The sequence below is a fragment of the Oncorhynchus gorbuscha genome, linkage group LG03 (assembly GCF_021184085.1).
Source record: "Oncorhynchus gorbuscha isolate QuinsamMale2020 ecotype Even-year linkage group LG03, OgorEven_v1.0, whole genome shotgun sequence".
Taxonomy (NCBI): Eukaryota; Metazoa; Chordata; class Actinopteri; order Salmoniformes; family Salmonidae; genus Oncorhynchus; species Oncorhynchus gorbuscha.
The window spans coordinates 57872312-57899809 of record NC_060175.1 but is presented as its reverse complement, the minus strand read 5'-3'; the positions used below and the strand labels follow the sequence as shown (position 1 = coordinate 57899809).

General features: G+C 42.8%; 1 protein-coding gene across 3 annotated transcripts in view; it reads right to left on the bottom strand.

The window, feature by feature from the left end:
* LOC124031626 (rho guanine nucleotide exchange factor 3-like) overlaps positions 1-27498 on the bottom strand; it is a 155781-nt gene that overhangs the window by 80661 nt on the left and 47622 nt on the right. For 2 of the 3 annotated variants that reach the window (XM_046343103.1, XM_046343106.1), the window contains one exon: positions 17054-17116. In XM_046343103.1, the coding sequence (XP_046199059.1) occupies positions 17054-17116 (63 nt within the window). Of the gene's footprint in view, positions 1-17053; positions 17117-21588; positions 21934-27498 lie in introns of those variants that run through there. The other variant, XM_046343105.1, reaches the window with a different exon arrangement.

The window sequence follows — 27498 nt, the reverse complement described above, 5'->3', positions numbered from 1 at the left end:
TTGTGTCCTCTACACTGATAACTGGGTCATCTAGGACTACTGCTAGTTGTGTCCTCTAGGTGTACTGATAACTGGGTCCTCTAGGACTACTGCTAGTTTTTTGGTCTAGGTCTACTGATAACTGGGTCCTTTAGGACTACTGCTAGTTTTGTCCTCTAGGTCTACTGATGACTGGGTCCTCTAGGACTACTGCAAGTTGTGTCTTCTAGGTCTACTGATGACTGGGTCCTCTAGAACTACTGCTTGCTGTCTCCTCTTGGTCTACTGATAACTGGGTCCTTTAGGACTACTGCTAGTTGTGTCCTCTAGGTCTACTGATAACTGGGTCATCTAGGACTACTGCTTGTTGTGTCCTCTAGGCCTACTGATGACTGGGTCCTCTAGGACTTGTGTCCTCTAGGTCTACTGATACCTGGGTCATCTAGGACTACTGCTAGTTATGTCCTCTCGGTCTGCTGATAACTGGGCCCTCTAGGACCTATGCTAGTTGTGCCCTCTAAGACTACTAGTTGTGCCTCTAAGACTACCGATAACTGGGTCCTTTAGGACTATTGCTAGTTGTGTCCTCTAGGTCTACTGATAACCGGGCCCTCTAGGACTACGGCAAGTTGTTTCTTCTATGACAACCGATAACTGGGTCCTTTAGGACTACTGCTAGTTGTGTCCTCTAGGTCTACTGATGACTAGGTCCTCTAGGACTAGTGCTAGTTGTGTCCTCTAGGTCTACTGATAACTGGGTCGTATAGGACTACTGCTAGTTTGGCCTCTAGGTCTACTGATAACCGGGTCCTCTAGGTCTACTGATAACTGAGTCCTCTTGGACTACTGCTAGTTGTGTCCTCTAGGTCTACTGATGACTGGGCCCTCTAGGAATACTGCTCGGTGTGTCCTCTCGGTCTACTGATGACTAGGTCCTCTAGGACTACTGCTAGTTGTGTCCTCTTAGACTACCGATAACTGGGTCCTTTAGGACTACTGCTAGTTGTGTCCTCTAGGTCTACTGTTAACTGGGTCATATAGGAGTACTGCTAGTTGTGTCTTCTAAGACTACCGATAACTGGGTCCTTTAGGACTACTGCTAGTTGTGTCCTCTAGGTCTACTGATAACTGGGTCCTCTAGGACTACTGCTTGTTGTGTCCTCTAGGTCTACTGATAACTGGGTCCTCTAGGACTACTGCAAGTTGTGTCTTCTAAGACAACCGATAACTGGGTCTTCTAGGACTACTGCTAGTTGTGTCCTCTAGGTCTACTGATGACTAGGTCCTCTAGGACTAGTGCTAGTTGTGTCCTCTAGGTCTACTGATGACTAGGTCCTCTAGGACTAGTGCTAGCTGTGTCCTCTTGGTCTACTGATAGCCGAGTCCTCTTGGACTACTGCTAGTTGTGTCCTCTAGGTCTACTGATAACTGGGCCCTCTAGGACTACTGCTAGTTCTGTCCTCTATGTCTACTGATAACATGGCCCTCTAGGACTACTGCTAGTTGTGTCCTCTAAGACTGCCGATAACTGGGTCCTTTAGGACTACTGCTAGTTGTGTCCTCTTGGTCTACTGATAACTGGGTCCTCTAGGAGTACTGATAGTTGTGTCTTCTAAGACTACGGATAACTGGGTCCTTTAGGACTACTGCTAGTTGTGTCCTCTAAGACTGCCGATAGCTGGGTCCTTTAGGACTACTGCTAGTTGTGTCCTCTTGGTCTACTGATAACTGGGTCCTCTAGGAGTACTGATAGTTGTGTCTTCTAAGACTACGGATAACTGGGTCCTTCAGGACTACTGCTAGTTGTGTCCTCTAGGTCTACTGTTAACTGGGTCCTCTAGGACTACTGCTAGTTGTGTCGTCTAGGTCTACTGATGACTGGGTCCTCCAGGACTACTGCTAGTTGTGTAATCTAGAGATAAGGAGTTGTGTCCTCTAGGACTACTGCTAGTTGTGTAATCTAGAGATAAGGAGTTGTGTCCCCTAGAACTACTACTAGTTGTGTTGATTTAGCAAATAATTCTACACTCTCTACATACATATCCAATGACCACCTAATCATCACACTGTGTGTTGTTGTTTGTGTTGTTGTTTTCTACTGGGTGTAGTGAGTAAAAGCCATGCCAGACATGAACTTCATCTAACTGGCAAATTATATGGTTCAATGCAGCTCAATGTTATGTACATAAGTACTACCTAAATGCCTAGACACAATCCTGAACCATGCCTTCAGGACTATATTAGGCTGCATTGTTAGTGGAAAGAGGGGGTAGCGCCATGCCAAGGTTATTTATAAGATGCCAACCAGTTGTCTCTATACTCTGGCCTGAGGGTCACAGGAAGGTAAACCACAAACCCACCTGTCCTGAAATTACTGGGAATGTAAAATGCCATTTCATATTTTCTTATTACTAGAGATGTTGGTTATGTAACTATTAGCCCAGCATGTGCTTTATTCCAGAGGATAATTCACACAGGATTAGTTTTTCCAAACTGCCCCCTGTAATTCTATGATGGAATCCTGGAGGGTTTTATTCTAAGCGTGAAGATATCTCAACATCATGTCTCGATGATGAAACGGCTACAATGATAACTCGTGCTTGGCTGCCAAATGTATAGATGTCCCCATAATATTTAAATTGAAGAAGTGTGGTCATATTCATTATTTTACACTGAAAATTCTCATGTTAAAACATTTTTTACACTGAGGCTGGGATTAAATCAGATCAAGTGTTTACCGGAGATAACTGAGTTATGAGCTGTCAAATCGGTGAGCGGCTGCTTGTGTGTTGTCACACAGCCACACCCCTCCCACTACCATACGTATTTTGAAGGCATAGCTTTACTCTAATACACAATATTGTATAATAGCAGACAGCAATTCGGGGCGTTTCTTGATGTGGGCGTTCCTTGATATCAGGAAACTCCCATTGGTGCCTACCATTGGTCAGTCCATTGATACCTGCCATACCTGAGTATCCTTAAATCTCAGAGCAGTTTCCCAAAACTATCTTTACTAAAGTTGCACTTGAAACAACTGTCTCAGACCACATGTTAAACAGCTAAGTGCGTCGTTTCCAATGTTCCCTCAAATTTCTTTTGACACTAAGCAAATTACAGGTCTGCTGAGCACAAACTTGAAAGTTAGGAAAAATCGGTGCAACTACCAGCGTGCGTTTACAGTACCCAGTTTAAATTAGTTTTAAGTAGCCAAGTAGGCTACTGTGGCTATTTGATCATAATGGAGGCCTACCAGAGTGGCATTTGATGCAAGAAACCACTTTACAAAATAAAATGCATTATTATTCCCATACCATTATTACAGAGAATCAGACAAATGATGCTACCCTCTGCCTATTGGCTACTTAGCATATTCAAGCCTGTCTCAAAATACAACACTGCCCATTTAAGACAAAAAAAGGCTCTTTACTTGACCCGCTTTTCAAAGATGTCTAGAAATCTACACCTTTTGTGTTCTTGTAGGAAGCAATCACTCCCCTATTGCTGACTACAAATGTTCTATAACTGGGCTAATAACTCACTAACAAAGGATATGAACAAAATGTGCACACGTGGCTACATGCAGCATACGCTTTGATCTCAAAACAAGCGCATCTACTCATGACCGTTAATACTATATTGTAAACACAGTCCAGTTCAAATTAAATGGCACAGATCCATATATGGCAATGAACTATTTGCATATAGGCCTATTGCAGCTCTGATTGGTTATGCTGCACCGGTCTGTGTAAAGTATGGGCTGAGTCGTGTGTGTCAATGCAATAGAATCCTACTTCGATGCATTCTGCTTACAACAAAATCTCTTGCATAGTTTGTTTTGTTTCGGTATGTTGTATTGAAAGTGATTAACATTGCGTTGATTAGATCACAATTGCCACAGTCAACCTGCAACATTGATAGTGTAAACAGGGAAATCTCTAGAACAGTAGTCACCAACCTTTTCTGGTCAATGTCACTTTCTGAGTCAAAATGCAAGCTGAGATCTACCGCTCAGATGTTTTGTTAACATGACTTAAAAACCTGAGCCTATGCAACATTAACCAATTAAAAACAGTACTGTAGCAATGATGTATGTGCAGTAAACTATAAGCCCAATACATTATCACTGGATATTGCTTGAATTGCCCTGCCAATAAATTGTTGTTCAGGCAATTGTTTAAAATCATGTTTCAAAATTTGAGGCTATATGATCACACCGGCAACAGATCTGTTGTTGTATTACTTGTAAAGCACAGCTGAGTGAGCATACATTTAAATCATTTCCTTTTCCTTTTTATTTTGCTGGGCTTATGGTGCCTGCATCTGATGGTCAGTCTCAACTCTTCCTTTCCTCAACTGAAACACCAAAAAGGGATCACGTCTTCCAGCTGATGGCGAAATTCGAGTCACACTGCATTATTTCTGCCTCATGCACAAATTTATGTTGTTACTCCGATGAACAGAGAAAGTTAAAGACCCAAGTCGCAGCAAATGAAACTGGCTCTCACGAGGACCGCAACTGGAAATGAAGACACAGAGTTACCTCTGATGCAGAAGATAAATTCAGTAGATTTACCAGCCTCAGACACATCAACATCAACTGTTCAGAGAGGACTATTCTCTGAACAGGGGGAAATGGGAAAGGGGGATACCTAGTCAGATGTACAACTGAATGCCTTCAATGGAAATGTGTCTTCCGCATTTAACCCAACCCCTCTGGAGAAGAAGGTTAGTGTTAGGCTTAGCCACTATGGGCAGATTTGATTATGCTGAGCCACGGGGTGATGTGAATGGGCAAAAGTGGTGAGGGAGGAGCACCCGTCTCAAATTGAACCGTAATCTGCGCTGCTCGGTCATGTTGTTAACAAGGCAGCATGGTCCATCGTCCAGAAACACTTCTCTTTTCCATAAAATATGGATATTGGGATGGCAGATAAAGTGTTTTTATCAAAAGCAATCACTTTTGCATGTGAAAACACAGAATCCTCCTCATTTCTCCATGTGCTTAATTACATCACTTTTGTTTTGAGCCACCCAGGAGGCAGCTTGCTTTCAAAATTAATGCAATCAATTTTCACGTGATGCAAAACACATCTACCCAGGCACCTGGGCCAGATTAACTCCTTAGTGATCCCTTCGTGCACACGGGATTGATTTGACAACACCCAGTGAAATAGCCAAATTCAAAAACAGAAATACTCATAATAATAATTCATGAATCATACAAGTGTTATACATCGGTTTAAAGATGGACTTCTTGTTAATCCAGCCACAGTGTCAGATTTCAAAAAGGCTTTATCGCGAAAGCAAACCATGCTATTATCTGAGGACAGCACCCCATCAAACAAACACATGAAAATCACATTTTAACTCGCCAGGTGCGACACAAAAGTCAGAAATAAAGATATAATTCATGCCTTACCTTTGAAGATCTTCTTCTGTTGGCACTCCAATATGTCCATTAAACATCACAAATGGTCCTTTTGTTCGATAAATTCTGTCACTATATCTCCAAAATGTCAATTTATTTGGAGCATTTGATCCAGAAAAACACTGGTTCAAACTCGCGCAACATGACTACAAAGTATCTAATATGTAAACTTGATCCAAACATTTCAAACAACTTTCCTAATCCAACTTTAGGTATTTTTAAACGAAAATAATCGCTCAAATTTAACATAGGATAAACTGTGTTCAATACCGGACGAACAAAATGTGGAGCGAGCTTTCAGGTCGTACGCCCCAACCACACAGTACACTAGACTCGACCCTCGTTCTGAACAACCCTACTTCTTAATTTCTCAAAGGAAAAAGGATCAACCAATTTCTAAAGACTGGCATCTAGTGGAAGTGATAGTAACTGCAAGCAAGTGCCTTAGAAATCTAGATCCACATAGAAAACCCATTGAAAAGAGAGTGACCTCAACAACAATAACAATTCCTGGATGGTTTGTCCTCGGGGTTTCGCCTGCCAAATAAGTTCTGTTATACTCGCAGACATAATTTTAACAGTTTTAGAAACTGTAATGTTTTCCATCCAAATCTACCAATTATATCCTTATCCTAGCTTCTGGGCCCGAGTAGCAGGCAGTTTACTTTGGGCACACTTTTCATCCGGACGTGATAATAGTGCCCCCTAGCCTTAAGAAGTTTTAATCGAATCCGCTCAATGCTACAGTTGTCGAATAACTGTTGTTCCCGATGCGAAAGAAATGGCCACAGACCAATGGCGAGCATCAATGGGTGTAGGTTGACATCGAGAAACACCCATATCAGAAAACAGCCATAATTACGGTCTGCAATTACACCCTTTAAAAAAAATAGCGGTACCCTATTTTTTGATCTTGTCTCATCGCTGCAACTCCCCAACGGCCTCGGGAGGCGAAGGTCGAGTCATGCATTCTCCGGAACATGACCCACCTAACCGTGCTTCCTTTTAGGGTTAGGTGTCCTGCTGTTTAAAAAAACTGTTTTTGCTTTGGATTTTTGGTGTATTGTGTGTAGATTGAGGGGGAAAAAATAAATTCATCTATTTTAGAATAAGGCTGTAATGTAACAAAATGTAGAAAAAGACAAGGCGTCTGAATATTTTCCAAATGCACTTAATATGTGTGTTTACTGTGATCAGGGCAGGTGAATGTAAGTGTCTTGTCTGTTTAATGAACAAAATATCAAACTATTGATTTAATTTGCATGGCGCAGCCATGTAGCCTATTGGCTTTTCACAGACCAGTAATATAATTAAACTCTAAATATGCTATTTTATTATTTTGAAAAAACATTTTGTTAGTCTTATAATGTTTCTTAAGACCTGCCTAAACAATTATATAATTATTTGTTTTAAAATCTCACAACTGGGATTCACCAGAATCGCTAAGTACCTTGAAGAACCAATCATACACATCTGTCGGAGACAGACAGGTCGGGTGGCGATTTAAGGAGCCTCTCCCCTCATATTAAAGAGCCACTCGCCTGCCTTCTGATCATTCTCACCTCTCTTCCTCACAGAAGAGTTATACTTAGCTCTCCTCAGCATGACTTAATCTGTTTTACAGTTGAACTGTTCACAGGTTTTTTTGCTCTCGTCTTTTGTGTTGGCTTCATCTCCTGTTGTAGCTAGCATCACACGGTTAGCTGCTGAGGCTTGGCTAGTTAGGTTGCAGGGCTTAACTAACCTGGCAACCTCGATGCCTGGCAACCTCCAATCTGCAACTGGATCCTGGACTTCCTGATGGGACACCCCCAGGTGGTAATGGTAGGTAACAACACATCCGCCTCGCTGATCCTCAGGGGTGCGTGCTCAGTCCCCTGAGGATGTACTCCCTGTTCACTCATGACTGCACGGCCAGGCATAACATTTACATTTTACATTTAAGTCATTTATGTTTATCCAGAAGCAGGTGCATTCACCTTATGACATCCAGTGGAACAACCACTTTACAATAGTGCATCTAAATATTTTAAGGGGGGTGAGAAGGATTACTTTATCCTATCCTAGGTATTCCTTAAAGAGGTGGGGTTTCAGGTGTCTCCGGAAGGTGGTGATTGACTCCGCTGTCCTGGCGTCGTGAGGGAGTTTGTTCCACCATTGGGGAGCCAGAGCAGCGAACAGTTTTGACTGAGCTGAGCGGGAACTGTACTTCCTCAGTGGTAGGGAGGCGAGCAGGCCAGAAGTGCCCTTATTTGAATCAGAGCCTGGAGGTACTGAGGTGCCGTTCCCCTCACAGCTCCGTAGGCAAGCACCATGGTCTTGTAGCGGATGCCATTAACTGGAAGCCAGTGGAGAGAGCGGAGGAGCGGGGTGCACGTGAGAGAACTTGGGAAGGTTGAACACTAGACCCATGAGTTGTAGGGGTTTAATGGCACAGGCAGGGAGCCCAGCCAACAGCGAGTTGCAGTAATCCAGACAGATGACAAGTGCCTGGATTAGGACCTGCAAGGGTCGTACTCTGCGGATGTTGTAGAGCATGAACCTACAGGAACGGGCCACCGCCTTGATATTAGTTGAGAACGACAGTTTGTTGTCCAGGATCACGCCAAGGTTCTTAGCGCTCTGGGAGGAGGACACAATGGAGTTGTCAACCGTGATGGCGAGATCATGGAACGGGCAGTCCTTCCCCGGGAGGAAGAGCAGCTCCGTCTTGCCGAAGTTCAGCTTGAGGTGGTGATCCGTCATCCACACTAATATGTCTGCCAGACATGCAGAGATGCGATTCGCCACCTGGTCATCAGAAGGGGGAAAGGAGAAGATTAATTGTGTGTCGTCTGCATAGCAATGATGGAGAGACCATGTGAGGTTATGACAGAGCCAAGTGACTTGGTGTATAGCGAGAATAGGAGAGGGCCTAGAACAGAGCCCTGGGGGACACCAGTGGTGACGCGTGGTGAGGAGACAGATTCTCGCCACGCCACCTGGTAGGAGCGACCTGTCAGGTAGGCAATCCAAGCGTGGGCCGCGCCGGAGATGCCCAACTCGGAGAGGGTGGAGAGGAGGATCTGATGGTTCACAGTATCAGCCGATGGTCTAGAAGGATGAGAGCAGAGGAGAGAGAGTTAGCTTTAGCGGTGGATCAGTCTCAGTTGAATGACTAGTCTTGAAACCTGACTGATTTGGATCACCATTCTGAGAGAGATAGCGGGAGAGCTGACCAAGGTTCAAGAGTTTTGGAGAGAAAAGAAAGAAGGGATACTGGTCTGTAGTTGTTGACATCGGAGGGATCAGTGTAGGTTTTTTCAGAAGGGGTGCAACTCTCGCTCTCTTGAAGACGGAAGGGACCTCAGGGATAAGTTGATGAGCGAGGTGAGGTAAGGGAGAAGGTCTCCGTGGTCTGGAGAAGAGAGGAGGGGATAGGGTCGAGCGGGCAGGTTGTTGGGCGGCCGGCCGTCACAAGACCATCTGGGAGAGAGGGGAGAAAGAGGTCAGAGCACAGGGTAGGGCAGTGTGAGCAGAACCAGCGGTGTTGTTTGACTGAGGATCGGATGTCGTCGATCTTCTTTTCAAAATGGTTGACGAAGTCATCTGCATCTGCATAACTCCAACACCATCATTAAGTTTGCCGATGACACAACAGTGGTAGGCCTGATCAATGACAAACACATGGCCGTGTGGTGCTAGGATAACAACCTCTCCCTCAACGTGATCAAGACAAAGGAGATGATTGTGGACTACAGGAAAAGGAGGACCGAGTACGCCCCCATTCTCATCGACGGGGCTGGAGTGGAGCAGGTTGAGCACTTCAAGTTCCTTGGTGTCCACATCACCAACAAACTATCATGGTACAAACACACCAAGACAGTCGTGAAGAGGGCACGACAAAGCCTATCCCCCCCCCCCCGCCAGGAGACTGAAAAGATTTGACATGGGTCTGGCTACCTCTTGGGCACTGTCCGAAATAAACAAATACTATAATAGCAAGGGTATAAATACTAAGGTATAAGAGTATTTCATGTAATTGATGTAGTGTTTTTGAAGATTGTAGTATACTGTAGTGTTATTGTAGATGTCTACAATAACACAACACTACTGTAGGATTTACTATAGTGTTTTTGCTTTCTCCTTCCAGAAACCTACTGGAGAATTACACATTTTCCATGACCTGTAGATAGGTAGGACTGCAGTCAGAATGGCTAATTCAGGACTTCTTTCTATAATCTGTAAGGAATATGATACAGTATATGGTCTATACTTGGCATGTAAGTTTCTTACTTATGGGTGGCAAAAATTGCGATATGGGGGAGGAGAATGGGCAGGGTATATGCAAGTTTTTACTTTAGTTTAAAAAAGTGTTGTGTTTTGGGGGACATTACTGTAGTCTTTATTACAGTGTATATTTCTGCTCTGAACTGAAGTTCTGTTTGTCATTCTTGTGAGGTGTCGTTTTTGTTTGTCGTAATACCAAGGGAGTCTGTTACAGAAGGCTTGGACCAACTTGGATAAGAGTACACAATATGACACACTGTAAATGGTTCAACTCGTATAAATGTTTCTACATTTAATCTGTTGTCTCCCTCTCGCACACATCCATATATTTTAGTGACAAAGTGAGACTTTTCAGTTTTTATAAATGGTCCTGGCTGTTTCGGTTGTGTTTATTCCTCTGTCTCCTGTTAAATAGCTCTTCGCACTCCTGAATCTAAACAAACACGCACGCACACACACACATACACACACAGAGCATAGATCGTCATTACAATCAAAAATAGGCAATCTTGGATACACAAGAGGGATACACTGCAACTCGTACATGTGGACCGGAGTAGATACATAAACTTGACTAACAGCCCAGAACAACGTTCTCACGTGAAAGTCCAGTAATTGTCTTAAAAGGATATTTGTAGCTAAGAATATAGGGATCGTGTTCGGTCCAGATTGGATACTTTAAACGTCTCATTAGTCTTGTGGTCTGGTGATGGAAGTCCTGCACACATTCTCCCCACTACCTTATACAGGTCTGTGGGAAGCTAGTTCCTAGAAACAATGCCATGGTCCTCATATCCAGATTAAACTATTCTCATGCCGGGTTAGACAGAATTTCCTTTTTTAAAACCGTATTTATTTCATTGGAATTTCACAATTAAGAGCTACAAAGACGAAGCAAAAACAGTACACACACGCACGCACGCACGCACGCACGCACGCACGCACGCACACACACACACACACACACACACACACACACACACACACACACACACACACACACATACATACATACATACATACATACATACATACATACATACATACATACATACATACATACATACATACATACATACACCATCTTCCCCTCCCCGCTCGGCGCTTCTCTCACCCCATCCCCATCATTGCGTCTCTCAATACATACATGTTAAACAAACATACAAACAGAAATGAAACAAAAGCTCAGTTTAAACCAAGAAGTTAGGTTCAACACATGGAATGTACAGTGTAACTCTGAAACAAATAGATCACCACCATTCTCAGAAAATCCTTACAGCATAATAGCTGATACCCCAGGTTCTAGATCATTTAGATGAGGTTCCCATACTTTGTAGACCTGATTTGTATGTCAAATATTCCACTGATTTACATGTCAAATATTCCAGTGGCACCCATTCTAATAGTATCTTATGCCAATCTGTAATAGAAGGAACCTGATCACTAATCCACGGTATCCACCAGTATCTTCGTATTTTGTGTTAGGGTGCCTGTATCAGTTTTACATTTAAGACACTGAGGAGAAGAGGAAGAGGTGTTAAGAGCATGTCTGCGATTTGGGGATATATTTGGGGATATATGCAATCTGTGTATTATTCTTAACGGAATTGCTCTAGTACGATTACATATAGATATTGTTTTTGCATATCTCCAAATGTCCTCCCACATCTCTTCGTCAATAGTAACAGACAATTCTTTCTCCCACACTTGTTTCACCCTCTGTGTTTCAACAGTAGAAAATGACCTTAAAGCATCATAAAACAAACTTACAGGCATTTTCCTTTGTGGGGGGAAAAAGCATTGTTTCAATGACAGACACATCAGGGTTGTCAATTAAGCTGGTGCTCTTCAAAATATAATGTCTTACATGTAGAAAGCGGAAAAAGTCCTGCTTTGGGAGTCGGTATTTCTCAACTATCTGCTCAAATAAAATCGTATCAGCAAATAAATAATTTAGTCTGCCTGTGCCCTTATTAAGCCAAAAGTTAAAGCCAGCATCCAGCAATCCTGGACCAAAATCTCGGTTGTTAAGAATTGGGGTAAGAGCAGAGGTTAGTTTGGACCTTCCCAAAAAACGTTGAACTGATCTCCATCATTTGAGTGTGTTAAGTGTAATAGGGTTATTGCAGTGATCTTTTACAGAATTGAAACTTCTGAAAATAAAATATCCTGTAAGGGGCATTTTGAAAAAGAAGTCTCAATGTCTAACCAAATAGAGGAGTCATCATTTGTGATCCAGTCAGAAATATAACATAGGTGGACACACCACTGATAGAACCTAATATTGGGCAGATCCAAGCTGCCCATAGTACTTGGCAGCTTCAATATTGCCATATTGCCATATAAGTCTCGGCTTGCGTTTATTCCATATAAAGGAACTTAACTCCATGTACATCCTTTATTACGTTATTGGAGAGTAAGAGTGGGATCATTTGGATTTGGTAAAGTAGTCTAGGTAAAATGTTAATTTTCAATAGGGATATTCTACCCAACCATGAAATCGGAAGAGAGTTCCAGCGCTACAGATCCTGTGTTATTGTATCAAACAAGGGAACAAAATTGGCTTTGGAAATTTGCTGGAATTTATGAGTTACAAATATACCCAGATACGTAAAACTTGAAGGAGACCATTTAAAAGGAATGGGGGAGAAGTATTAGGTACAGAATGAAGGTTACCAAGTTGCATAGACTCTGATTTAGTTAAGTTAATCTTGTAGCCTGAGAATTCATGGAATAATTCAATAATATTAACAAGAGATGTAATTGAAGTCTCGGGACTAGAGATGAATATCAGGACATCATCAGCATACAAGCTTATTTTATGGTGAACGTCACCAATGAGCAGCCCCTGTATAGCAGCCGTTACTCTGATGGCCTCGGCCAGTGGTTCCATAGCGAGTGCAAATAGGAGAGGGGACAAAGGACAGCCATGTCTGGTACCTCTGTGTATAGAAAAGCTATTTGACCTTAGCCCATTAGTAAGGACAGCAGCCTGAGGATCATCATATAAACTTTAACCCATTATAACGTTGTCCCCTAGACCAAATTTAGTCAGAGTAAAGAATAGGTAAGACCACACCACATGGTCAAATGCTTTCTCAGCATCTAGGCAGAGCACGAGGATTAAACAGGTTTAGACAGAAAAAATAAACGGTTGTTACTTACTGCTGCCCCAAGACAGGTAAACACCAGTTCGAGTCAAATTAACCTCAATTTCCCGCTTTCGCAAGTCTGTTCCAATAGCCGAGCAAAAACGAGACTTGGAAAAAATGGAAGTACAAGACTAGGGTTAATTTAACTACAGATTTGTTCAATTGTCCTCAAAGAGTGGATGAATACTCATGTTGAACCCTGTCAAAAAAAGTGTAGTCCAGAATTACATATGTTTATATATTTAACCTTTATTTAACCAGGCTAGTCAGTTAAAAACAACTGTGTATGTACAATGACAACCTGGAGAGTGGAGCTTTTATAGAGTCCTGAGTCCTACATAGACTATACACGTGGATTTACTCTAGCGTCGTTTGATATCAACCAATAGGCTATTTCCCTCATCCGAAGGAGCAAGGGAAGAAACAATAGCATTAGCCTCCTTTTCCAGTGGTCCCTGCCAGCAGCGGGGTATGAGCCCAGCCATTGTGTGAGTCAGCCAGTCAGTCACCCTGCTGAACACACGCCAGGCACGCATGTGACACCACCTTTCCCCCTACCCCTGGCTCTCTCTAGCCCTGCCCTGGCTCTACAGTCACTCTGTGTACCCTGGAGGCCCAGTCTAACTAACACTGGGCCTATAGATTACAGTACACAGGACCTGCCTTGGCTGTCAATCCTAAAATAATAGTTTAGTATTGGTAATAGTAGGTACTGTGGGGACCTTTTTAATACAATGGACATGTTGACTAGAGTACTGAAAACAGCACACGTTTGACTATCTGTAGCTGACGATAACACGTTGAAGAGTTTACAAGATAATACAAACTGTTTCTAATTTAATTTTGGATCTTAAATAAACCATTTATTCCATGGATATATTTTTTTCCTATTTCTGTCTGAGTTTACACCCTTGAGTCATTAGAATCGGTAAGGGGAGGAGTGCTGTTTTAAAAACAATGATCGGACGGTACTCATCACAATGGTCTGCATTTAAACACCACAGTTCCACCTCAGATCTGACCTCACTGTGTCAGTAAAACACCCAGATCTGTCTTACCCAGCTCTGGACCTCTCAATCAACTGACACCCCACTCAGAGATGCTCACATCTTCCCTTATCACACAGACCTTAACTATTCTCTCCCTACTGCCTCAATACTTAAAAACCTAAGTAGCAAAACACCTTGAACCAGATTCCACAGCTTGGTTTTGTGTTAGGACACGCTGAATGTACTCTGTGGAAACAGCCAACAGCCCAACACAAGTTCAAGGCATATAATTTAGCACCAATGCTTTGGAAGCATTTTCCTGACACCACCCAAAGCTATTTTGTTTTCTGACTGTGCTGTTGTCTGAGATGGAAAGCAAGGCTTCTTCAGTCTGGGCTTTAAAAGTACAGCCTTTGAGCAAATTAATGTTGTCGTGGATTTTATGCTGTTAACTAAGTAGAGTTCTCTTACTTCTAAAAATGTGGAAATGGCTGCTAATTAATGTCCACGTCAACACAAGCAGCCAAAGGGCCAACAGCATTGTGTGGTACTTCAGGAATGCCTCACAAGTCCTCAACTTCATTAAATAGTACCAGCAAAACACCAGTCTCAATATCAACATTGAAGAGGCGACTCTGGGATGCTCGCCTTCTAGTGTACTTGTCCTCTTGCTCAGTTGTGCACCTGGGCCTCCCACTCCTCTTTCTATTCTGGTTAGAGTTTCGCTGTTCTGTGAAGGGAGTAGTACACAGCATTGTACGAGATCTTCAGTTTGTTGGCAATTTTTCCCATGGAATAGCCTTCATTTCTCAGAACAAGAATAGACTGACGAGTTTCAGAAGAAAGTTCTTGGTTTCTGGCCATTTTGTGCCTGTAATCAAACCAACAAATACTGATGCAAATAATTAATTTTACCTTTTATTTAACTAGGAAAGTCAGTTAAGAACAAATTCTTATTTTTAGGAACAGTGGGTAACTTGTTCAGGGGCAGAACGAAAGATTTGTACCTTGTCAGCTTGGGGATTTGATCTTGCAACCTTTCGGTTACTAGTCCGACACTCTAACCACTACGCTACCTGCCGCCCCACTAGGCTAACTGCCGCCCCACTAGGCTACCTGCCGCCCCACTAGGCTAACTGCCACCCCACTAGGCTACCTGCCGCCCCACTAGGCTAACTGCCACCCCACTAGGCTACCTGCCGCCCCACTAGGCTACCTGCCGCCCCACTAGGCTACCTGCCGCCCCACTAGGCTAACTGCCACCCCACTAGGCTACCTGCCGCCCCACTAGGCTACCTGCCTCCCCAATACACTACTAGTCTAAAGAAGGACAGTTTTATTTCTTCTTTAAATCAGCACAATGATTTTCAGCTGTCCCAAATGGAATGCATACTCATTGTTTGTCATCAGTGGCACCATAGACTCCACTGATCAGCCAAAGCAAGCTCAATAACACAATGCATGCACACACTCCTATTAAATATGTATTCACCTGTATTGTGAGTAGGCCTATGCCATCTTAATTTACCCAGTTTATTAAAAATGTATCATTAAAATACAATTATTACCATTATGTTTATATGTAGTTAGATTGGTAAAGTTAAATCTTTGTTTGGCTAAAAAATGTATGCATTAATGCATACATGGCTGTCTCTGGGAAATTTTGTCAACGTTTTGTAATTTAATTGATATTGAATATTGGCCTCCTTGACCCCCAAAAAGCAGTATTGGTTCTAAGACAAATCCATATCAGTCGTTCTCTATTCAGAATGAGTACCAAGGTTCGGAACATTTTGAGGACCACCTTTAAAACTGGAATAAACATTTCACAAACGGGTGCAGAAAATCTAGCTAAGTAATTGGATTAATCAATCAGTGTACATGCAAAAACATAGATATTGAAACAAACCATTCTAAAAATCTACCTGCAATAGAGCATGCTGGGAAATATGATAATGATGGATGTGGTTTTGATTCAAAGGGATGTTTATAAGTTTCAGGCTTCTGAAATAGGGTAAAACTAGGCCCTCAAAATAAGGCTTTATGAAATATGTATGGTATTGTGTTAAATAATGTATTTTTTTCATGATAACACATTCGCTGAAGTTCTCACTTGGTCCATAGGACCGAAAATGGGAAAAGCTCAGGGAAATATTTGAATAAGGCTTTACACTAAGCAGTGTGTTAATTTAACACTGTTCCAGTGATATCAAATTGGTACAGTAGTTAGTCTTGTCACATCGCTGCAACTCCCATACGGACTCGGGAGAGGCGAAGGTGGATAGCCATGTGTCCTCCAAAACACGACCCTGCCAAGATGCACTGCTTCTTGACACACTGCTCGCTTAACCTGGAAGCCAGCTGCACCAATGTGTTGGAGGAAACACTGTACAGCTGGCGACCGAAGTCAGAGTGCAGGCGCCCGGCCCGCCACAAGGAGTCGCTAGAGCGTGATGGGACAAAAGACATCCCAGCCGGCCAAACCTCCCCTAACCCGGACGACGCTGGACCAATTGTGCGCCACCTCATGGGTCTCCCAGTTGCGACTGGCTGTGACACAGCCCGGGATCGAACCCGGATCTGTTTGATGCCTATAGCACTGCGATGCAGTACCTCAGGGAGGCCCTTTTTTAACACTGGAAAATTTGCTGCGTAGTATTGTAAGGTACTTCAGTACAAGACGCACAGTAGTTCAGCATTCAGTGGTTCATACACAGCATTCATACACACAGGCCCAACCAAGGAGAACAAAATAGTGAAATAAGTATCCAGCTATTACTGCTGCTATTTACTAGTCTCCCTAGCCTAGACAGACAGGTTGCCTACCACAATGTACTATAGGACTGGGAATGTCAAGACTAGCTATTTAATAAAGGGTCTTCGTAGCACGGACCTTAGGAAATAGGAATAAGTGTGGAAATGGCCTGACCTTTAGGGAAGCAGAGAGTCTCATAATGCAAGTTGTTGTTTGTATCAATCACACAGCCCATCGAAAGAGAGAAAGAGAGAGAGAGGGGAGGGGGTCGAGAGAGAGAGACAGTGTTCTCCCTCTGATCAGTGTTGTTCAATCGTCCTTTCTGCAGGTTCCTCAATTATCACCAATTTTCAATATCACTAATTGGTAAGAGGAGGGGAGGAGGCAAGGGGGGGTGGCTAGAAAGTGAGAGAGAGGAAGAGAGTGAGGAGGAAGGGACAAAGGAAAAGCCAGTATTCTGAGAATGAGCTGTACTCACGTTGATGTCCAGGCTGCACAGGCTGAGAGAGTCCACATCCCTCCTCCTCTGTTTCCTCTTCTTCTGTAAACACACAACAACAACACCACAAAGGGTGAGTTTTTTTATAGAGAACATGGAAGCAAGGTAACATGTGAGGAACAGGAAGCGGCGCAGGTCCTAATCCAGGCACTTGTCATCTCCCGTCTGGATTACTGCAACTCGCTGTTGGCTGGGCTCCCTGCCTGTGCCATTAAACCCCTACAACTCATCCAGAACGCCGCAGCCCGTCTAGTGTTCAACCTTCCCAAGTTCTCTCACATCACCCCGCTCCTCCGCTCTCTCCACTGGCTTCCAGTTGAAGCTCGCATCCGCTACAAGACCATGGTGCTTGCCTACGGAGCTGTGAGGGGAACGGCACCTCAGTACCTCCAGGCTCTGATCAGGCCCTACACCCAAATAAGGGCACTGCGTTCATCCACCTCTGGCCTGCTCGCCTCCCTACCACTGAGGAAGTACAGTTCCCGCTCAGCTCAGTCAAAACTGTTCGCTGCTCTGGCTCCCCAATGGTGGAACAAACTCCCTCACGACGCCAGGACAGCGGAGTCAATCACCACCTTCCGGAGACACCTGAAACCCCACCTCTTTAAGGAATACCTAGGATAGGATAAAGTAATCCTTCTCACCCCCCTCCCCCCTTAAAATATTTAGATGCACTATTGTAAAGTGGTTGTTCCACTGGATGTCATAAGGTGAATGCATAAGAGCCAATTTGTATATGCCATTTAGTCGCTCTGGATAAGAGCGTCTGCTAAATGACTTAAATGTAAATGTAAATGTAGGAACTGAATACAAATAATTTACTGGCACACACTCAATACGTTTGCTAAACTACATGTTGCCCTGTGAAAACCAAAAGAGGTTTTTCAAGCAATGGTCTTTTAAGGGAGTATGCAAGCACACTCGTTCAGGTCGCCTAGCTGACTTCGGCTAGCCGCCAGTCGAACTGAAGCATGCTGATGCCTTTAGGCTAACATAAATCCAACATATAATAAGCCAATCAGTGGAGCACTTAATAGTTTTGGCTCGTCTCCAACCATTTAGTAGATAAACTAGGATGCTATATTTACAGGCATAGCAGCAGTCAATCTAAGTGGATTCCGTTCACTGTTTCTTTCTACTTGGCATTGTATTCTACACAAGTTGTAGTGTGTTATTATTGTTGCCGTATAACAGTTTAATTCCCATGACAACAAGAATTCTCCTGCCTGGCTACCGGGAGGCTTTTCTGAGGTCAGGGAGAGGAGTTGAACAATGGGACATGGGAAGCAAGGAGTTGTGTCTGAAAGAGAGTTGTGTTGAGGTACGTAATGTATACAGTATGAACTCATGCCTGTGTTAAAAAAAATATATTTTAGACTAGGAGCACTGATCTAGGATCACCTCCCCTGAGTCCCCTCTGTCCATATAATCGTATTCAGTATGATTTAAAAAAAATGAATAGTCAAACAAGAAGGCAAATATCCTAAAACAGCAGTCCTACTCTTGGTGAATATGAGCCCAGAACAACTCTGAGATAAATCTGCATATTTCTGAGGCCTGACTACTTGCTATATGACACAGATAGAAGTCCTTCTATAATGGAACACAACATTCCATAGCCTTCTAACAGGGGAGCTGACCCACACAAATCGTATGGAGCTGAACACAACAATGACACATCGTTCCTACAACAGAACTTCCACAACACACTCCAACGGATCTTCCAGACTGAACAATCGGGCATGTGGAGTGCAACACAGATGTGTTGGTTGGAGTTGTTACGTATGGAACACTTACGCAAAGGGCATTGTTACAATTACGTTACATAATGATGTAAACACTTTTCTCTAACGTATGTGAACTCAAAGAACTCTGAAGTCCAGATAAAGCTACATGCATTTCTCTGATTGCTGAAGACTGGCCAGAAAACTCATTCCAGAATTCAATTTTTTTGCTGATTGAACACAACATTCAACAGACCCCAAACAAATGTAGGTCACAGGAGGCTGCTGACGGGAAAAATGGCTCATAATAATGGCCGGAAAGGAGCAAACGGAATGGCATCAAACGCCTGGAAACCATGGAAACCATGTGTTTGATGTATTTGAAACCCTTCCACTGATTCCGCTCCACTCATTCCCACGAACCCGTTCTCCCCCAATAAGGTTCCACCAACCTCCTGTGATGTAGGTCTATTTATTTTGCTCAGGAAATACACAGGGGATTTAACAGGGAAGGACTGGTGCCCATAGGCCTACTGTGGTTTCTGAAGTAAATGTTTTCCTGTAATCGGACTATTCTAGATCATCCTTGAACTATTTTATTGAGCATTCAGAGAGAAACAACTGGTCAGTCAGACTGAAAACATAATTAGTAATAGTTCATGGAGGAGTGGGTCACTGCCTTAATACATTTCCGAAGGTTTAACTATCATCTGCATCAGAGATATTTCCTTATGATTAACATTTCCTGCTCATATTTGAACCTCTATGGGATCGATGTCCCTATACCGGGACGGTTGAGCTAACGTGCGCTAATGTGATTAGCATGATGCTGTAAGTAACAAGAACATTTCCCAGGACATAGACATGTCTTATAAGGGAGGAAAGCTTAAATTATTGTTAATCTAAATACACTGTCCAATTAACAGTAGCTATTACAGTGAAAGAATACCATGCTATTGTTTGAGATGAATGCACAACAACAAAATGCTTTTATCACGGCAACTGGTCGGAAACATTCACCTCTGAAGGTAAATAATGTACTTACATTTAGTAATCTTGCTCTGATTTGTCATCCTGAGGATCCCAGAGATAAAATATGGCATTGTTTTGTTTGATAAAATCTATTTTATATTTTAAATGTAGGAACTGGGTTCTACAGTTTGAACCCCTGCTGTCTCTGGCTCCACACCCGCCCCGTCCGGCCACCTAGATGTGTGAAAGTTAGTGTATAAGCTAATGATCCATCATGTATGACATTCCTGGGAGTGTGTAAACAGAAATGTTGTATTACCATAGAATTGTTGTATGTTCTCTATTGTTATGTACTTGAAAATGTTTGTATTATCTTTTACCAGATGTAATGTGTTATATTCTCCTACATTCATTTCACATTTCCACAAACCTCCAAGCGTTTCCTTTCAAATGGTATCAAGAATATGCACATCCTTGCTTCATGTCCTGAGATACAGGCAGTTAGATTTGTCATTTTAGGTGAACATTTAAGAAAAGGGTCCGATCCTTAGTCAGAGCTCTGTATTTGATATTTACCGGTATGCAATCTCCACTTTGAAATGTCAGACTTGATTTTCCCTTGCAAAAAAATGGAACAACCCCTACACACATTATTTTCCGCAGTGAGTTAGCTGAGAGACTTTCTGACATGGAGAATATGATGAAGCCTGGAAACAATTTAGCATCTCAATCACCAACCCCCTTTCCTTCTCCAGTGCAACTTCCCCAGCCCCCATTTCCCCATCGCTAGGTAAAAAGGCAATTTAACTATTTTTATCCAATAGAAAACTCAGCGGCCAATATTTGAAAGAAATCATACACATAGAACCTGTCGACCTGACTTAGTTTCAAAACTTTTACTCAGCCTAGTTTATAGTAACTCAGGTCTTTGCTGCAGAGGCACAGCAGGTGTAGCCGCCCCAGGGAACATGCAACAACACTTCCTGTGCAGAGTAACAGGCGACAAGAGCCTTCCTCCACAAACGCAAGCAGGCAAACACTTAGCACACACACACACACACAGTACACTGAGTGCATGGGGACACAACAGATGGTGACTACTGTAGCTCTCTGTTTCACTAGACAGATGTAGGATCTTAATTTGATCACCCTGTTAGAATTGTATTGTATTTGAGATTTTAAAAGGCTTCTGAAGTTTAACTTCCACTTTGAAATGTCAGACTTGATTTTCCCATTACAAAAAATGTATCAACCCCTACACGTTATTTTCCTGCTGTAACAAGCTTGCTTAAATTAAGATCCCACATCTGTACAGTGAAACTACCTCTTCCCTCCAGACCAGAGGATGTTGAGCACACCTGTTTGTCTCACTAATATGTGACCAGTCTGTCCTAAAAGGTAGTAAGTATGTGATTGGATGATGCAGCAAAAAAAAACAAAAAGGTCAGCTAAAATTGGATAACCTACCGATAGAACATTGCAGAATTCAAGGTTGAATAAAGAATCTATTATTTTGAGACATGCTTGTTTATGCATTTATGCATATCATGTACTAACATTGCCTGGTGACTACTAACAAGTTATGCAACTCAACTACCGCTGACCTTATAATGCAGCCTGAAACAGAAATCTGTCAAATACATGGTAATTACATGCTATGCTCTGATTCAAACATCAGGAGTACCATTTTGTCAGTGTTACCAGACTACTGTAGGACAATAACTGTACTCAACAAAAGAGCGGCTCTGGTAGGACTCTCTCACCATAAATATCTTTCACAGCATGGTTGGTAGATATAGGACCTATCCTCTCACTCACCTTCTGATGCACAAATAGACAGCACCCCATCATGAGGGACCCCTGAGCCGGTTTGCTCCCCAGAGTCACAAAGTCACGGCAATGCTTTCCCTCCACAGTAAGGGCCACTGCTAGCCCGGATCCAGCCCGCTCCTTAGATAGTGAGGGTCGCACACGCTCTGATCCAGCTCCTCAGCTAGCCCACGGACACACACATTTAGATCCAGGCTTCTACCACCGTTAGCCCAGGCCACACAGACTCAAATCTAGTCTGCTCCTCTGCTAGCCAAGGACACAAGATTTCACATCCAGCTTGCTCTTAATACACAGGGTGTGTGTCTGTATCCGTATGAGTGTGTGTGAGAGAGAGGCCGAGTTGCGCTGCTTCGCAACAGGATGTGCTAGCGAGAGGGGAAACTGAGCTGATGCTATATCGGCCTGTGGAGCCACAATGGCCGGTTGACAACCTTGTTTTAAAAAAAATATTCTCGTTGTCCGGAGAGTTTGTGAACTGCCTGGCTTGCAACCTCTCGAACACACAGGCAGACAGTTCTGTCCCCGGTCACAGAAATACCCCCATCACACTATCTTGCCAACCTGAACCGCAATGTAATGGCTTCCAGTAACTACAGCTTGGTTTGGCTCAGTTCTGATTGGTTCGGTAGTGTGAAAAGCCCTGTGGTGCCATGCTTCTGCCCTCTCCCTATGACGAGTACAATGCATCCATTAGGTAGGCCACTACTGGGGGGTCAATAATGATCTGGCAGTAGTACAGGCCTTAAAAGCTCTATTTCCACAGAAAAATCCATGCTGTTGGAAATGTATGATAGTATGAAATACTTTTATATCCTGCAAATCAATTTTTACCCTCATGATCAATTTTATCTCACTGCCTTTCCTTTGGGGAAATAAAGTTTATTCAAAAATGTGTCATTCTAACCCTGATGACATAAATACACATAGCTGGGCTAGGCCTTATAAAACACATGTCATACTGTACAGTGGATGGTAAAGTATTTAGTCAATCATACACCAAACTGAAAACTAGCTGTTATTGGCAGAGGTTTGGAAATCTCTTTGTTATTGTCATGTTTCCACCTGTCACCAGAGGGCAGCAGAGACCATCCTAGAGACATTAACTACACTCAGGTGTGTCCAATTTACTCATTATGATTTCCCTGTTAAAAGAAGTGTGTTTTCTGTTGTCCTTTGCAGACGTTTGAATTGTTTAACGTGTGTGGTTGTTTCCAGAGCCTTTTTTTTTTTTTAATGCAGTGTTTTTTTTTTCCCAGTGTACTGTGATCCTGTGGCTACCGTTTCTCAGTAAAGTATTATGTTTATCCTAAACCACTGATTCCTCGTCTGGTCTCTTCTCTGCACCTGGGTCCAACCTTACTACTTCACACTTATTGGTCTATTAACTAATTTACCTCTTGGTGATGTCACAAGGCAGGCCAAACCACCAAAGCAGCCTGAAATTTCAGGCAGTCTTTTCAAGCAGCTCTTACACGAAAAGAGCATTATCATAATGTTTTACAATTGAACAGTCTTGTTCCAACCTCATATTGTGGAAATATATATAAAACACAGGTAAATCACATTTTTGACTGAACTGGGCTTTTAAACTTGAATGAAGCAAGTCTGTCAGAAAAACACCCCGTGTAACTGCGCATTACTAAAGTATATGGGATTAAATAAAATATATTTAATCAGGCAAGTCAGTTAATTAAGAACACATTCTTATTTACAATGATGGCCTAGGAACAGTGGGTTAACAGCCTTTGCTCAGGGGCAGAACGACAGATTTTTACCTTGTCAGCTCGGGGATTCGATCTAGCAACTTTTACGGTTACTGGCCTAACGCTTTAACCACTAGGCTACCTGCCACCCCAAAATAAACCATGTTGAAATGAGAAAACAAGGTCATATATTTTCAACAATACAGTTGGGGGCATTCAATTTATTGTCTCGAAATGTATTTGCTGCAGCAAGGTACATTGATGGTGATGCCGTGCGCCAAGGTCAGTAACAACTATCTTACAATAACTCATCATAGAAAATACATTTCTGAAATATGCCCCTGGCGGTGCAGTTACATCCACTTTAAAGCAAGTGTTTTGGGTGCTGCAGTACAGGTTCACATTAGAATAACTCCGACTGTATTTACCATGAATGATGTCATCACATTCATTGCCTGTTACTTGATGCTTTAATCCAAGTCCTGTCTGAAAGCCACACTTAATGGTGCTTGTTGATCAACATGAGAAACGTAGCATTTTGAGTTGACCCTAGACAAAGGGCTCTCCACAGTCTGCATCGCGGAAGTTCAGCGTGACTTGAAATGGAAAGGCAATATTCCCGCGTTTTCACGGTCAGAAATGACCTTCACATTTATATCTCGGGAACTGGTCACGCTTCAACAATACCGATTGAATAGAGACCCTAGCCGAGAAGAGGCGTAAATACTACAACATAGACATGATGTTATAAAAACGTTTAGATAACCTCACTGGAAACAAAAGGTCACAGTCTTGTAACAATCGTGTGGTTCGAGATTACAGGAATAGTTTCAAGATTTTACGGTCTTGTTCTTTGCCGCAGGGTAGGAGGCTGCACAGGCTGCATGTTACTCTGAAGGTTAAGAGCGCACACAGTTCGTCTGTAGTGTACACACAGCCAATTATCCAGGTGCAGAGGGTGCAAAACATTTCAGAAGGTGCCAGGTAGAGTCTGGTCTACTGGTGCTTCTGTCGACACGGTCTACACATGTCCCAGAGCGTAATTCCACTTTCCTTGGGGGAAAGAAATCCTCAGAGAGAAATAGATAACTGTTCCCAGCTAACTGACGTCTATGGTTGAAGCATTGCAATTAACGATATGGGAGTGTCTATTGCACTCTTAGGAACAGGACAAACCAATGTATCAGACAGCTCCAATAACACTAAAATGAGAGGTCACGCAAACAACACATCTCGCTAAGAAGTGTAAGAGGAAAATTATTAAAAGCACAAACTCAACTATTTATGGGGAAATGGAGCAACATTTAGCCAGAACAGCTTTCCTTCTAACTCTGTGTCAGTCTAAATGGTGGAGGGGAGAGTTGGTGAGGACAGCAGTGAACATAAAATATAATATAAATCATTAGGTCCATGTCCAAAATGGCTGCCTTTTCCCTAATGCACTATATAGGGAATAGGGGGCCATTTGGGATGCACACCTGGTTGGCTGAGCTCCTGGTTGAGGGAACAGGACATGCCCTGGAGAAAGATAGTGTTGACTTAACGCAACAAAGAACACGGCCTCACTTTAAAATGATTTACTGTAACGTTACAGTATATCATGAATAATCATGTGCAGGCCTATTTAGTGTATGAACTATGCACTAATGAATTTGGATGAGCATTTTATTATGTGTGCCATTCTAAGTTTGGGCTACATAGCCAGGTCATTCAAAAATGAACAAATCGGAAAACAAAGGAAACCTCTTCAGTAAGCAGAGATAAATAATCTGCGTTGGATAAAGTCTGAGTTGATGAGTAGAAGACTGCATCAACTCCCCTCCAGCTCTCTCTGCTATGACATAACAGGCCGAATAAGGCAGGGAGGAGACTGTGAGGCAGGACTACTCCCAAGTTCTGTGCTGTTATATACCAGGAGCCAGGAAAGACTGAAATAAACCAAGAATACCCTCTCAGTCCCTAAGGAGGTAGGTACTAGTTAGTCACTCTTCTTTCCACCCTGTGTCACCAAGCGAGGATACTACACAAGTCTTCTTCCCACTCTGTGTCTTCAAGCAAGGATACTTATTGTATACAACGACGTACATCCTTCAGATCAGGCACTTATAGCAGCTAACAATGTGATGGGACCCTAAAGTATCAGATAACAATGTGATGGGACCCTAAAGTATCAGATAACAATGTGATGGGACCCTAAAGTATCAGATAACAATGTGATGGGACCCTAAAGTATCAGATAACAATGTGATGGGACCCTAAAGTATCAGATAACAATGTGATGGGACCCTAAAGTATCAGATAACAATGTGATGGGACCCTAAAGTATCAGATAACAATGTGATGGGACCCTAAAGTATCAGATAACAATGTGATGGGACCCTAAAGTATCAGATAACAATGTGATGGGACCCTAAAGTATCAGCTAACAAAGTGATGGGACCCTAAAGTATCAGATAACAATGTGATGGGACCCTAAAGTATCAGATAACAATGTGATGGGACCCTAAAGTATCAGATAACAATGTGATGGGACCCTAAAGTATCAGATAACAATGTGATGGGACCCTAAAGTATCAGATAACAATGTGATGGGACCCTAAAGTATCAGATAACAATGTGATGGGACCCTAAAGTATCAGCTAACAAAGTGATGGGACCCTAAAGTATCAGATAACAATGTGATGGGACCCTAAAGTATCAGATAACAATGTGATGGGACCCTAAAGTATCAGATAACAATGTGATGGGACCCTAAAGTATCAGATAACAATGTGATGGGACCCTAAAGTATCAGATAACAATGTGATGGGACCCTAAAGTATCAGATAACAATGTGATGGGACCCTAAAGTATCAGGTAACAATGTGATGGGACCCTAAAGTATCAGATAACAATGTGATGGGACCCTAAAGTATCAGATAACAATGTGATGGGACCCTAAAGTATCAGATAACAATGTGATGGGACCCTAAAGTATCAGATAACACCCTGATGAAGGATTGACGCGGAAAAATGTTGTTTCATTCATTCCTCCTCTATTACTCAGCTATTGGAAACAGTCAGAGAGAAGCTGTTCTGGTTACCATGGTTTAGATGTAGCATGCCTCCAGGCTCCTTATCGAGTCAGGACATGGCCTTCTCTTTGAGATAGATACGACATCTCAAAGAGTAGAGGCTATTGCCTTTCTATTCTCTTCATACTCGACTTGGCTGCTTTCCCTCCGTTGGAGTAGGGGGAAAAAACAAAGACAAATTGGTCAGTTGTGTGTGTGTGTGTGTGTGTGTGTGTGTGTGTGTGTGTGTGTGTGTGTGTGTGTGTGTGTGTGTGTGTGTGTGTGTGTGTGTGTGTGTGTGTGTGTGTGTGTGTGTGTGTGTGTGTGTGTGTGTGTGTGTGTGTGTGTGTGTGTGTGTGTTGAAGACAAAAGGCTTTGATGAGGAGCCAGGTAGGAGAAACGGTCAGTGGTCACGCTGTCCTGTCTGTTAGGAGCTGACCAGACAGAAACAAATGCTGCAGCAGCATGACTAGGTCCCGGTCCAGACTCAGAGGAGGCCTGCCCTGCTGCCCTGTTCTGATCTCCTGTTCCTGACTATCACAAAACTGAGAGAGAACTCTGCCAAATGAGACATTGACAAGCAAAAAATAATAATATCTTGACAGTGAATAGCAATGACAAAGAACTATAGGCCTAGCTAGATTAAGGAGGCCCAAGTCTAAGGCAAGGGTTAATGACCTGTGATCAAAAACTGACACATTTCCAATGTGCTCCAAATGCCCCAAACTTTTATTCTTTAGTTAGATAAAACAAATCTAATGAAAACCTTCTATTTTATTTGAAGGAATCCTAACTGTATAACTTTGATTGGAACGTTCTCGAAGATTACTTGGCTGCTGTAAATGATGTTGCTGTGTCTATAAAGCAACGTATGTTGGGGAAACTCCTATTTGTGTTCATGCCTCTTCCGGCACATCCCCCCCCCCAGTCCCAGACAAACCCAGCTCCTATCCTGACAACACAGTGTGCTTTCCAGGCATGGACTGGCACAGTCACGGGTACAATAAGGCCTCAGAGTCTGATACCATCAAACATCCACTCACTGCCAATGTACACCAGAGTCATGCTAAGTTGTTCTAATCATACGAACCCAAACGAAAACTGTATGCAATCAAAAGCAACTGCGAGGAGAATCAAGG